Source organism: Mandrillus leucophaeus, unplaced genomic scaffold (assembly GCF_000951045.1).
Source record: "Mandrillus leucophaeus isolate KB7577 unplaced genomic scaffold, Mleu.le_1.0 Scaffold1486, whole genome shotgun sequence".
In the NCBI taxonomy this organism is placed as follows: Eukaryota; Metazoa; Chordata; class Mammalia; order Primates; family Cercopithecidae; genus Mandrillus; species Mandrillus leucophaeus.
In genome coordinates, this window is record NW_012101461.1 from 11,125 (window position 1) to 25,351 (window position 14,227).

Below are 14,227 nucleotides of genomic sequence, written 5' to 3' on the forward strand. Positions count from 1 at the left end.
GTGTGATGGTGTAATGTTATGAAATATATATTTGATCTTTGACCTTGTAACTCCTAAAATCTTTAGCAACTCCACAGTGATACCTCTTTGCATCTTAATGAGTTGACTGACAGCTGACCAGCCCTTCCAGGTGGGGGCTGTTCACTGGAAAGAATCAAGGCAGGATTCTAGGGTTGGGATTTTCAGGCCCACTCCCTGACCTCTGGGGAGGAGAAAAGGGTTACAGGTTAAGTTGATCACCAGTGGTTAATGGTTTCATCAATCATGCCTGCTAATGAAGCCTCCATAAAACTCCAAAAGGACAGGGCTTGGAGAGCTTCCAGATAAGAAGGTGGGGGTTTCTGGAGGGTGATGTGCCCACGGAGGGCACAGAAGCTCCGCGTCCCTTCCCCCATACCTCATCCTATGCACTCCTTCATCTGAATCCTTTGTAACATAATAAACCAGTAAACGTAAGTAAGTGTTTCCTTGGGTTCTGTGAGCTGCCCTAGCAAATTAATCAAACTCAAAAAGAGAGTTGGGGGAACCCCAACTTGAAGCCAGTCAGTCAAAAGTTCCAGAGGCCTAGATTTGTGACTGGTAGGGGTTGGGGGTAGTCTTGTAGGACTGAGCCCTCAGTCTGTGGGATCTGACACTATCTGTAGATAGTGCTGGAATTGAATTGGAGATACCCCGCTGGTGTCTGCTGCAGAACTGCTTGCTTGCTTGGTGTGTGGGGGAAAAACACAAACACATTTGGTGGCAGAAGTTTTCTATGTTGATTATTCTGGGAAAACTCTATTGTCTCCTTGGACAACATATGGATTTCGGAAAAAGATGAGAGGGTGTGATGGTGTAATATTCTGAAATATATATTTGAGATCTTTGATCTCATTTCGTGGCATACAACGCCTAAAATCTTTAGAAACTCCACGGTGTTATCTTTTTGCATGTTAATAAGTTAACTGAGGCCCTATGCAGCTTCAGGGTGGGGGCTGGTCACTGGAAACAGCCAGACACCCCCCAACCTTGGTTCTTTTCACAGTCTTCTGTGTTGTAGTGTGAGAACAGAGAAAAAGCAGTTGGTCAGCAGTGACCAGAGATGGTCCCTGGTTGACAGCATAGGCTTTGGAATAAGAGAGGCCTGGGTGAAGTCCCAGGCAATTATTAGCAGCTGTGTGTATGAACAGATTCCTAGATTCACCACATCACAGGATTCTTCTGTCAAATGCATAAATTAAAATAGCTCCTGTCCATTAGGATTGTTTTAAGGATGAAGTGAGGCACTACCTATAAAGAGCACAGAACCTGGCACACAGAAATGTGAACTAAATACTTACCAACGTTAGTGATAATGATTCTTGCTTGTCCATGCATGTTTTCTTCACAGTGAGCTTAAGTCTTAAAAAACAGTTCTACTTTCCTCTTCAAAATTTAATTTTTGACTGTCCTTCCTCCATTTGTATTTATATTTTTCCCCAAAAAACAATCTCTCCCTCTCCCTCCCTCCCTCGTTTCCTCCCTTCCTCTCTCCCTCAGCTTGTTCTAAATCTTGCTCTGAACATTCTTTTTCACATTCCTTTTTAAATCTTACAACAACTCCACATACTCAGGTAGAAAAACAGAATCTTCTGGTCTTGGATACAATATATTAAATGTTTCATTTCCCTCCAAAGGAACATGTGTTCCTGCTTAAAAGTTATTTTATTCCCAAATCAAAATAATAGTCAAAGATGTCACCTTTGGGGGAAACTGGGTAAAGACTATGTAGAACCTTCTTGTAAATTGTTTTTTGCAATTTTCTGTGAATCTATAGGTATATAAAAATAAATTGTTTTAATAAAAAAATTTCTTGTAAGTGTTCTCATTTCTTCTTTGTACTTTTCTGTTTGATTTCTTATAATGAATATATATTTGCATTGAAAAACAATAAAATTACTCTTACAAGAATAAAAATAAATACATTTATATGGATTACATTTCTAAATATAAACTATAAATGCATTAGAAAAATTCAGGATTTTTTTTCGTGGAAGGGAGGAGCATCAGAGTAAGAAAGATCATCCAAAGAAACATTGTTTTTTTAAAAGAAACCATAAAGGAAAATACTAAAAAGTCTCATTGCATAAAAATTTTTAAATTGCAATAGAATATAAATTAAAATATATGTAACAGGCTAGAATAAAATATTTGATACAAAGACTTAATATACCTAATATAGAGTTCCCATAAATCAATAGAAAAATATTTTTAAAAGCAAGTCGAAAGTAGGCAAAAAATACAAAGAAACAGAAGAAAAAATACTAATAGTCAATACCCACTCAGCTCTTCTTATATTCAGAAAAATGCAAATTAAGTCAAATATAATGTATCCTTTTTTTCCACAAATAGTATTGTTTTTCCATATGGGTAACAATCAGTCTTATCCATTATTGAAGATAAATGGTACATTTTGGGGAGGGTAATTTAACAATATCTCCCAAAATTAAAAGCTGATTGCATTTCTAGATATGTATTTTATGGGAATACTTATGAACCAAAACAAGTAGTGCCACACTGTGAAAAAGTGAACACACATGCCGTTCACTTGGATGGGACTTATTTAGATGACAAGCGCCTGGGCCCAGAACATCTGGATATTTCACTCCTAATTGCTAGGGACACAGATGGACCTAAAGCAATGCTTGATTCCTCCTTCTCTACAATGAACAGTCCTTGGAGAAACAGCTGATAGCTCGCTGATGCACTTCATCAATTAGAGACTGACCCCGCCCCCGCCGAAGCTCCCACAGCAGCTTCCCAGATTCCAGGGAATTTCAAGATTTCTGGAATTGATACTAGAACAAGAATTTTACAACTGCTCTCCCAAATATGATGGAATATAATATAATGTAATGTGATATAGTATACTATAACCACATATTCTTGTACATTCTGACAATATTGCTATTTTAAAGCATGCATGGATTGGCCAAAGCAATGTAATGGATTAGCCATTGCTTTGTTTTTATTCTTGATATTAATTCAGTTCACAGTTGCCAATCAATAAATTGGGACCGAAGTCAACAAATTGAAAAGTAGCAGTAATGAGGAAGCAGAATATTGTGCTGTTCTTTGAGCAAAACAATTGATCTTCTTGTTATTTCTACCATCTCTAAAGGCAAGAAACAGAATTCCAGAGGAAGCATAAAATACTGTTTGGATTCCCATAATCCTGCTTTCCTTATTTACAATTCCCTTCTTCATCCTTCCTGCCTGTCCGGATGGTTTTCCTCTTAATTTCCCAAACTGAACTATGCTCACTGCCTTTGAGATGCTAAGTACTTGAGAAGACTTCATCTTCATTCATCACAAACAGAAGTCATAAACTCTTACCTTTGCCGAATTATGCTGGGGTTAGCTGTCACTAAATGACTTTTGGATCCAACATCTTTAGTGTATTCACTTGACAAAGGAGGGAGATTGCATCTAGAGAAACAAGAACAAACATTTTGGAATGATTCGCATATTTTAAATCATCAGTTAGAATAATACAAATAGAAATTTTATTAATTCTAGCTCAATTCACAAGTAACTGTTTCTTTTTTTAACCACCTCTCCCTTTCAATAGACATTAGATGAATAATTAACTATCAGCATCTTCCAAATGCTATCATAAAAACCACTCCTGTTTAGGAAGAAAGATAATGTCAGCCAAAGGGGTAAATGATCTACAAAAAGAAAGAGACAGTAACTAGGAGGTATTTCTTCCATTCAAAATATTTTTGAGAGGGTAGGACAGACATTCTTAGACCTGAATTAGAGCTCAGGACAGTGTGGTACATTAGAGGACATGGGACCTACAGTACCTCTGCACACTCATAAACCTCAAAAGACAGGGAAGAATTAATATATTTCCTGGTGTTTTTCTTTCTTTTTCCAAAATCTAAATTATAAAAGTGCATTCAGGGCCATGTGCTATTCACTTAAATCACAGCATGTCTGACTGTGTGTGTGGCCAATGCACAGGCTGATTATTGGTGAAGGCATAATGGCTCATCATCCAAATAAATGCAGTGATCCACCATCCCAGTTCAGCCAAAGGAAAGAGTACGGGTGATGTTTCCCTGGTGATGGGAGTAGCCACTCCACTCCCACTCCCAAAACACCACCCTGCCCTAGTTCCTTTCCTTGGCCGCCATGTCTTATAAATGCTTACAATGGGAAATATGACCACCCCAAATTCAAATCCCATGGCTTTCTGCCTGTGGAACATTAGGCAAGTTAATTTATTTGCCTGACTTCAGTTTTTCCATTACACAACATGAGGATGATGATTTTTCCTCTTTTATTGAATTGTTGTAAGGATTAAAAACGGTATGCAATAAAAAAAATTCCCTAACCTTGATGTGTACACTTAGTAAATATTAAAAAATATCACAAATCAGATATAGCATACAAAAATAATTAAATATACATTTATTATCTATGAAAATGCCAATTGGACCTATAGTTTCCATTAAGCTTTCTTTTATTACTGAGTCCTCATTTCTCCTCTCCAACCATATGTCTAACTTGATTCCTACCACATTAGGGCATCTGTAACTTTTTATCACTTCAGTAAACCAAAGCATCACTTACTTGTAGGTAAAGATATCTTACAAATATTGCAGTCTCTGCTAGTTCCCCAACAACTAAATTTTCCCTACAAATTACCCCCAGTATCCAGGCACCCACTCAGCTGATCAGCTCAGGTTCTCTGATTTTGTCTCTTATTTACCCTGTGAGCGTCACCACATCAAAGCATCCTAGGCAGAAACTTGTCTCAGTTGATTTAGAAGCTTCTTTTTATCTGCTCTTTGGTGATAAGATACTGTTTTTTCTGGTAGCTGCCAACAGGTCAGTTAACCAGTCAGTGGCTTTTGCTGAATGCCCACTGAAAGCACACAGTGCTTGGGGGTGGAGCCCAAGTCAGAGAACCTACTCTTGAGGTATGTACAAGAGTAGATAGAGTGGTTGCCCCATATCCCATGTGGTGTTTCCTGAGGATTCTCATGAGGGAGTGAGTTTATGCATCAACAGCCAGGCTCATCCGGTTGTGGTAACGGATTGTGGTCTTGTGATTTAATTGATCTTTGCAAAGAGGAAGATGACTTCCAGGATAAAACACAGACTAAAATTTGGATACTTGTCTCTTAAAGCAGCTTTGATCTTAATTGCCCTTGGAAGCATGTGAGAATCAGCTACGTTATGCTAAAACTGTAAATTCTGAGTATTGCTGGAGAGTGCTGTCAACGTGTTTTGTCATTATTAAACGAACTGGTTTTCATGAGTAAACACTTTGTTTTCCTGTGTGTTCCATGGCTCATGTGTCTGGGTCTTTTCATATCTACTGCCACAGAGTAATAGCTCAAGAAAAACTTGCAGTTATTTATTATCGTCTAGAACAGAGGGATTCATGCTTAAAATCATAAAGATAACATTTTATATGAATTTTGATGTATTTCCAGAAAATAACGACAATACATTTTGGTGTAAGTTCTGGGTAAACTTTTTCTTTAAGTGCAAATATCTGTGACACTTTCCTGTATCTCTTCTCTCAGGAAAAGCACACCATAATTTTAGTTCCTCAACTCATAAATTGATAATTACAAAGATGTACACAAAAGGCACATTTAATAAAGTCAAATTGTTTTAATAAGGCATATTTGTGGTGTAAAATGTTTCAAAGTTTGCCTTATCGCTGTTGGCACAATTAACAAATATTAATGACTGAAGTGTCTTAGCAACTGTACTCATGATCTTAAAAGAGATCTGATCAGAGAATTAACAAGAAATGAATATTCTTTGAATTGGGATGTGGAAGTAAGTGGGAAATGGGCTTGATAGAAAGAAATCTTAAAGTAGAAAAATCACAAAATCCCTTTACATTTTTTATATATATGTGAGTATACAAAACATACATTTGAGCATAATTCAAAAGGCACCAAAATTATGTTCCCTCATTCATGTCCCCAAGTTAACCAGTTCCTTTTGAGGATGCAATCCCTGTTAACTTTTGTCTGGTAAACCTTCCCAATAAATTGAATTCAACAATATTATTTTTTAAAGTATTGCTTTTGGCTACAGAGCAAATGCTTACTTTGAGAAATGGGAAATTGATTTTCAGCACTAGAAGATGTGTTTGAAAACATTTAAGCAGAGAAAATTATGAAATTGTTGTATCCTACTCCTAGAAGACACTTTGAACTGTAATCTGGTACATCACTGTGTACAGGCAGCACTACTTTTTGATGTTGTCTCTCAGTACATCTGTTCATCACACACCCTACAGTCTAGGACCAGACATACGACATGCTTTCTAATCTACATTTATTCATTAAATGTTACATTTTGAATATATAATATCTCGATATATTAAGCATGCCCCAAAATGCATATTAAGCAATGATTTATTAATAGATCTGCAAATGGTCAAATAATTTTAAAATAATTTATCGACTTTTATTACTCCTATAATTTAAACTATACATAAGGCTTTTAAAAATTAAAATGTGTCATAAAACAGCACTATTCTTGAAATTAAATCAAAGGCATATGCATACATAGTTCTTGTTATGGTGCTACCTTCTTTGAATTCTTTCAACCCTCATCTCCTCATATTTTAGAAACATTATGCTCAATATTGTGCCAGGCACTCTAATCAGAAGCACCCTTTAATTCTGAACTTGAATATATCAACATCAGATTGCATATAAAGCCAACAAAGTCTTGTTTACTTGTGATAAATATGGCCCACTGGAAATAATAGATAACACTCTATGGTGCCTAAGCCTAGTCTTCTACATGTTAGTACATGTCCATCTTCACAAATGGATGACACACACACATACACACTCATGAATAATACAAAAATACATTTATTATACTGCACGAAGTGTATTTACACTTCCACGTGTATCAAGGCCACTTGAAATCACTTAACTTCTTTGAATCCGTGAGTTGAATACTATGTATTCCTTCTTTCTTACATAATTTTTGGAAAGAGCACATAAACTAATAATACTCAAGAGCAATTTGAAAATATAAACTAAACTTCATAAACGGTGTTACAATTATACGGTATTCATACAGTCATAGATAGAGTAAGAGTTGCCATAGTGGGAAGGGCCTGAGGAACTGACTACTCTGCTTCCTCCTACAAATTAGAAAGCCGGGCCCCAGCAAGGGTAAAATAATGCACTGTAGGTCACAGACCTAGTCAACAACAGCAAGGACTTGTCTCCTACCTCTCTGTGTTCTTTGCTGGCTCCTCAGCCTCACCTAATGCCAAAATACTGAAGAGGGTGCCTGAAGGTGGCTCAGGGCTCTGCTCTCACCTATTCATGCTCTCTAGGTGATTTTCTCCACTCCAATACCTTAAACACCTCTCTGGCTCCATCTCAAGCCATTCTCCCCACTGTTCATGACATTGCAACAGCACTTGCTGTCGTTCTCACCTTGGACCCTTGGGTTGTTTCTCTGCTTAGGGTGATGTGAAGAGAAGACTCAGCTCAGACACCACTTCTCTTGAGAAGCTCCTGTGTGTCTGAACTCCCCCACGGTAGCAAGCACATCTCTAGGACATAAATTCATGACAGGATTGTTCAGCACACCATTCCCAGAGCCAGCTCAAGGCCCATAGGTTATGGGTGCTCAGTGAGCAGGTGTTGCATTGACTGGAACTAAAAGAATTACATTTGACTTTTTCCATGTTTCTATTATTTGTATATATTGAAAAGAAAAACTGCACTATAGAGGAAAAACTATGCTGGGGGTACCTGTACGAAGGAAAGGTGGGTAGACAAGGATCTAGACTCTCCTGCAGGCTTCAACAAGTGAGAAAAAAATGTCTTTCAAGGAGACTAACTCCGAGAGAGAACTTAGCCCCCACAAGTACATGGCTTCTCTTGAAACTCTCTCAAATAAAGTCTTTACTCTTCCCTCTCCCACTTAGCTCAGGTCTCAGAGGTGGCTTAGCATTCTCTCGGCTACCTTTTTTCCACTCCTAGACTGTTACTCATTTATACCTAAAAATAAACAGGAATACAAAATCTCGCCCAGCTTTCTGTCCTTGGTGTTGCTGCGGTCTTCACCCTTCCTGGCCACAGAGTCTGCTGGCACTTGGTTCATAGTCATTTCTACCTCAATGAGACTTGAGGGTCCACCTGAAAGGCCTCTCAGAGTCTATCCTCAAGGTTCCTTTATTTTCTCAATAACAAATGTTTTCTTTTTCTACAACATGTCCACTCATCCCCCAGATACCCTGAGCTCTGAAATCTTGCCCTCCAGAAAGCCATTCTTTGACTTTAGCTGCTTCTTCTTATTCCACGTCTCCTTCATTCACAGCCAGGAGCCACAACTTACCTCACCCCTGCTCTGAATGACCCCATCATTTTTCCCTTTCCTTTCTCTTTCACTCATCTCAGAGCTCTCTTCCTGCCCAGCCCAGATTTCAAGGTGTGTTACTTTACACTCTCTCCAGCCAGAGCCCTCCAAGTTGTCACTCCCTGTCCTTCTTCCCTCTCACCCAGATAATCCCAAACCTGTCTTTATCGAATCACTTGCTGTCTTTCCTTCTATGCCTGGCTGGTAAGCATGTCTGGGCAGAATCACCCAGCAGTGCAGGCTGCTGCCACTACAGTTTGGCAGTCTCTGCCCCTGGCTGAATATGTCTCAGCAATTCCTTTTCATCTCCTGCAGGGGCCTCCTGTTTTTCCTGGAACAGATGTGCACATCACCAATCTGCTCAGTCCCTTTACCAAGCATCCTCCTTGTTTGAAATTTACCCCTGTTTCTTTGTTCCAGTTTTCCCACTCACTCAAAGATTTAATCTGTCTTCAGATCCCACTTGCTACTTACACATGCTTTGGTGAAAAACGAAGAATATGGTATAGAATAAAATGAATCCATTAAAACATTTATTCACAGAGAGTTGCCCTTAAGGAAAAGAACAATTTAAAAAGTCAGAATCACCTGGCTGTACAATCTAAAATGAGATGTGAGATTTTCCACTTTCCCCTGTTCCCTTTATTCACAGCAGAGTGGGTATCTCTGTTCCGCCTGAGCCTTCTCGGCTTTGTACTTTCTCGGGGCATGTTCCCTCATTCCCCTTACCTCTCTCCTAAACTCACTTGTCTATGAGCTGGAAGTGAAGCTAAGGAGCGTGCTACAACTGATTAATCACAAGTGACTAGTTTTGAAAAGCCCCAGGGCTTATGGGAGGGGTGGGGAAAAAGGAGAGAAGGCAGAGGCCGCGCTGTGGGTGCTCTCTCTTACCGCATGACAAAATTTGCTTCATCTATTTGACGGCCACAGCCACTCTTCTTCAGAATCCCACCATTTCCCACCACCGCGCATTTCTTCAATGGCAGCTGGAATGGGGTTGCCTAGCAACAGAAAACAAGGCGGGTTTTCACTGCAAAGAACACACAACTGCTCACAAAATCATTGTTTACAGCAGACCCTTTGGAGGAATTTGACTGAAGACTGGGTCGAGCAAAAAAGAGCATGTGAAAAGAAAGATGCCAAGAAGTTTGTAAGGAACAAACTCGTCTGTTGCCTTGGAATTTAAAAAGCAAAATTTTAAAAAGCCTCCCTGAAGTGTATTTAAATATAACAACATTTTTTTTTTCATCTCCAATTGGCCATGCACATAGTAGAAGGTGTTTGCTAGGGAAATTAAAAAAAAAAAAACACAAACTAAACACAGGATTATTTTTAAAGCCATTAAGCTGGAAACAAATGAGCTCCTTTCTCCTCTGTGATTGCAAACTCATTCATTCATACAATCGGCCATTCACTCAACAAATGTTTCTGAATATTTCCTTTGCTAACTGTTGGGGAGAGATACATGCGACAGAAGTCACAGGCCTGAGGGTTCACAGTTCGGGATGTGAGGAGAGAAAGGGATGATGAGAGTGTGAAAATATATACCTAGGTAACAAACTCTATTATAATGCTGAAGTTGCTGCCAAAGAGATACTGACCGAATGTTATGGGGCAATCCACAAGGAAGAAGAAGGTGTTTCTGCTGAGCCAACTCAGGGAAAGCTTTCTCACCTGAGCTGAACCTTAAAGAATACGTAGGATGATGGTTTCCAGCTGCATCCATGTCCCTACAAAGGAAACAAACTCATCCTTTTTTATGGCTGCATAGTATTCCACGGTGTATATGTGTGCCACATTTTCTTAATCCAGTCTGTCACTGATGGACATTTGGGTTGATTCCAAGTCTTTGCTATTGTGAATAGTGTTGCAATAAACATACGTGTGCCTGTGTCTTTATAGCAGCATGATTTACCTGGACACAGGAAGGGGAACATCACACACTGGGGCCTATTGGGGGGAGGGGGAAGTAGGGAGGAATAGCATTAGGAGATATACCTAACGTAAATGACGAGTTAATGGGTGCAGCACACCAACATGGCACATGTATACATATGTAACAAACCTGCACATTGTGCACATGTACCCTAGAACTTAAAGTATTATAATAATAATCATAATAATAATAATAAAGAATACGTAGGATTCCTCCAGGCACGGAACGCAGCACAAACAATGGCACAGAAGTATTTGCTGAGAGTAATGCTGTGTTTATGAGCTAATGAACACTCTGGGTGGGTCTGTCTGGAACTTAGGATCCACTAAGGGGCAAGTGGCTTGTGCAGAACCAGATAGCATGTGACCTTCCTTCTGCCAGCACTGAACTGGACTGCAAAGAAAATGTTCAGTGTATCTGAGTGTTCCCTGAAGTGCTATTTATAGAATGAATATGAAAACCCAGCAATAGCCCCTGAAAGTGAAATGCGTCATTCGGTCACTTCTAGCTGGGTCAGCAAGAACTGCCAGGTACAGAATTTCCTGCTTGCTGAAACAACGCAGAGCAGCTGGAGTTCTTTAGGGAAAGACCTTACATATATATAGCTGGCATCAAAAATAACCACCCTAGATGAATCTCAGGCAAATAATATGGGTTATTCCAAAAGAATAAATTCCATAAGTATATGAATATACACTGTAAGGGCCTCATATAGGCAGGAAGTAGTTAAACCAAAAATAAAATTCCAGGTGTTTCTGTATTCATTGGTAGCTGAGGTGGCAACTTAATGCAGCACAAGAAGAGGATTTTAATCCTCTGATTTCTAGTTGTCAAAGGAACAGCCAGAGCTATGGAAATATTGTTGATAAAAATACAGTACTTAAAGTGTAATGTCTAAGCATTTGCCAGCAGAGTTAAGAATTTCCTGCATTACTGCACCAGAGACCAGCCCAACAAACATCAGAGCAGATCCAGAGTGCAGGGACGGGCAAGAAATAGAGGAGGGCTTGGAATCAACACTAGAAAAACATCAGTTAAAGCTATAATTTGTTAGGTGAAGATTTAAATGCTTATATTCAAAGTAGCTGTTTGTTTATTCCACAGGTATTTACAAAGTGCCTACTATGCATCAGGCACTGCCCTGGGTGACAGGGACATAAGCAAAAATTCCTGTTCCCACAGAGGTTATATTCTACTGTGGAAAACAGACGATAAGTAAAGATAAATGAGTAAAATGAACAGTGGGTCAGATGGTGACATAAGCTTTGGAAAGGAAGAAAGCATTGCCATGAAAGGATTAGGAGATGCTTTCGGAGAGCAACTGCAATTATTATTATTATTATTTTCTTTTGAGACAGAGTCTCGCTCTGTCACCCAGGCTGGAGTACAGTGGCACGATCTCGGCTCATTGCAACCCACACCTCCGGGGTTCAAGTGATTCTCCTGCCTCGGCCTCTTGAGTAGCTAGGATTACGGGTACACGTCACCATGCCCAGCTAATTTTTGTATTTTTTTATTTTATTTTATTTTATTTTAGTAGAAATGGGGTTTCACTAGGTTGGCTAGGCTAATCTCAAATTCCTGACCTTAGGTGATCGGCTCACCTCTTCCTCCCAAAGTGCTGGGATTATAGGAGTGAGCCACCACACAGGAACGACAATTTTAATAGGGTGATCAGTGAGCAAATTCCTGTAGGAGATGAGGTAGTGAGCTTCACAGATCTCTGTGGGAACCCCTGGGGCAGAACCCCTAAGGAGAAAACATTCCTGGGATGGGAAAGGGGGAGCAAAGATCCTGTTGTGTCTGGAGATGAAGAAGCGAGGGAGGGAGAAGTAGGAAGGATATCGGACAGTAGACTAGCAGAGAGGTTGGGGAATACATTCTGAAGGGCCTTGTAGGGTATTGTAAAGACGTAGATTTTTATTCTAAGATGAGAATCAAGTCAACGTTGGGTGTGCAAAGGAGTGACATTATGACATATTTTGGAGCAATCACTATACTGCTATGCGAACAGGCTGTAGAATGTCATGGGCAGAAAGAGAGAGACCAGATAGGAGTGTTTTGTAAGAGATTTTGGTAACTGTTGAACCAGAATATGTCCAGAATCTGGCTGCTTCTCACACTACCCTATCACTGTCACTAGGAATAGTGAGAAGTAGCTAGGTTCTGGACATATTCTGGAGACAGAGCTAACTGGATTTGCTGATACAATGAAAACAGGGCAACAGAAAAAGAGAGAAATCAAGGATGATGCCAAGAGTTCTGGCTTGAACAACTGTAAAGATAGACTTGCAATTTACCAACATATGGAAGATTACAGGAGGAGCAGGTTTCTGGGGAACGATTTGGAGTTCAATCTTAAATATGTCAAGTGCATGATGTCCTTTAGATACCCAGGTGGCAAGGTCAAGTAGGCAAGTGAATATATGACTATGCAGTCAGGGAGCTGGTCTTTCCTGGAGATAGAAAATAGACAGTGATCAGCATGGGTATTTAAAGTCAGGAGACTGGATGGTGAATGAGTGCAGATGGAAAACAGAAGAGGTCTAAGAATTGTCCAAGTTAAAAAAAAACTGTGTCTCAAGAAGAAAGGAAAAAAAAATACATCAAATGCTACTGATAGATTAAGTAAGACAAGAGCTGAAAATTGCCATGGGACTTAGCAATAGGAAGGTCACTGGTGACCCTGAAAAAGGTAAATTTAGTTCAGCGATAAGAACAAAAACCTGATCTGAGTAAGCTATACATGTACATTTGCATATTTATTTTCATATAGCTTATTTGAAAAATCTGGGTTCACTCATCCTCAACTAATATTTAGTTTGCTTTATAAAAGCCAACTAAAAATCCCTTTAATTGTTGTTAAAGAGTGGTTCTTGCTTGAACCTATTAGACCGGGAATTCCAGGTTTTCTGTCAGGAATCTGGCCCCAAAACAAACAGATCTTGAAAGCAGCAACATAGTCCTAGATATAAACAGTACCTCCTAACTTCCATACTGTGGAACTATGGAATTGGAAGATAGGCTGTCAAACCCCTCTGTATTCTGCTTCCTGTCCTAGAAGGGATCTAACCTCACACAGGTTTTCATGAAATTATATGAGTTTGTGGATGCCAAGCATCTAACCAAGCCAGTGGCATGGAAGTCCATTCATCTTCCTTCCCTTTTTCATTTCTTTCCTCCTTCTAGCAGAGTCTCCTTGGCTTGCTCAAGCCATGAAGTGCCTAGATTTCATGGTTTCTGTAGAACATGGTAAAATAGTAATTTATCACACTACCTTAAAAATTAGTAATAATTTTATTAACAGAAAACTTAGCTATTCTATCCATGCACTAGTAAAATACCATCCCCCTAAAGCCCTCAAACAGAAGTCCAGGGGTTTAAAAACAAAGCCATTTTGACTTTTTATTGACAAGCAATTTCATTTCATTTCAATAAATATTTCTTGAGTGCCTGAGTGTACTCTCTGGGCACTTATAATACATCAGTGAACAATAACAGCACACCAAAGCCCATTTACAGACAAAAAACTTAACTGAGAAAATACTATGATTTTTTTAAAGTAATTGAGATAATACTCTCATTAACACGCACAGAATACCTCCTCAATTTCTCAGCTTGGCAATGGTCCATGTTTTCCAGAATGATGTATGAACAAGATGTTTTCCTTTTTGAGTCTACTTATATAGAAAGAAGTTTGGTCATCCATTGCCACATGAATATTATTATTTTAACAGAGAATATTTTTATTAAGGCATTGCACGCTGTCTTTTCAAATGTGTCTCCTTGTACCTATGCAAGAAAATAATCTACTGGATTTGAGAATATAATATACTATAATACTCTTGCTAACTTTAAAAAATCTATTCTAAACACAAGGATAAATTAGGTTAACTATAGTAATGA

At 39.0% G+C, this 14,227-nt stretch overlaps 1 protein-coding gene across 1 annotated transcript in view; it reads right to left on the reverse strand.

Moving 5' to 3' along the window:
• Positions 1–3,171: 3,171 nt before the first annotated feature.
• The window catches only part of LOC105535615 (alpha-N-acetylneuraminide alpha-2,8-sialyltransferase), a 97,360-nt gene continuing 86,304 nt past the window's right edge, over positions 3,172–14,227 (reverse strand). The window contains exons 3-4 of the mRNA XM_011974756.1: positions 9,277–9,386; positions 3,172–3,447 (exon numbers count right to left, since the gene is read on the reverse strand). Coding sequence (XP_011830146.1) covers positions 3,351–3,447; positions 9,277–9,386 — 207 coding nt within the window. The 3' untranslated portion in view covers positions 3,172–3,350. The remainder of the gene's footprint in view (positions 3,448–9,276; positions 9,387–14,227) is intronic.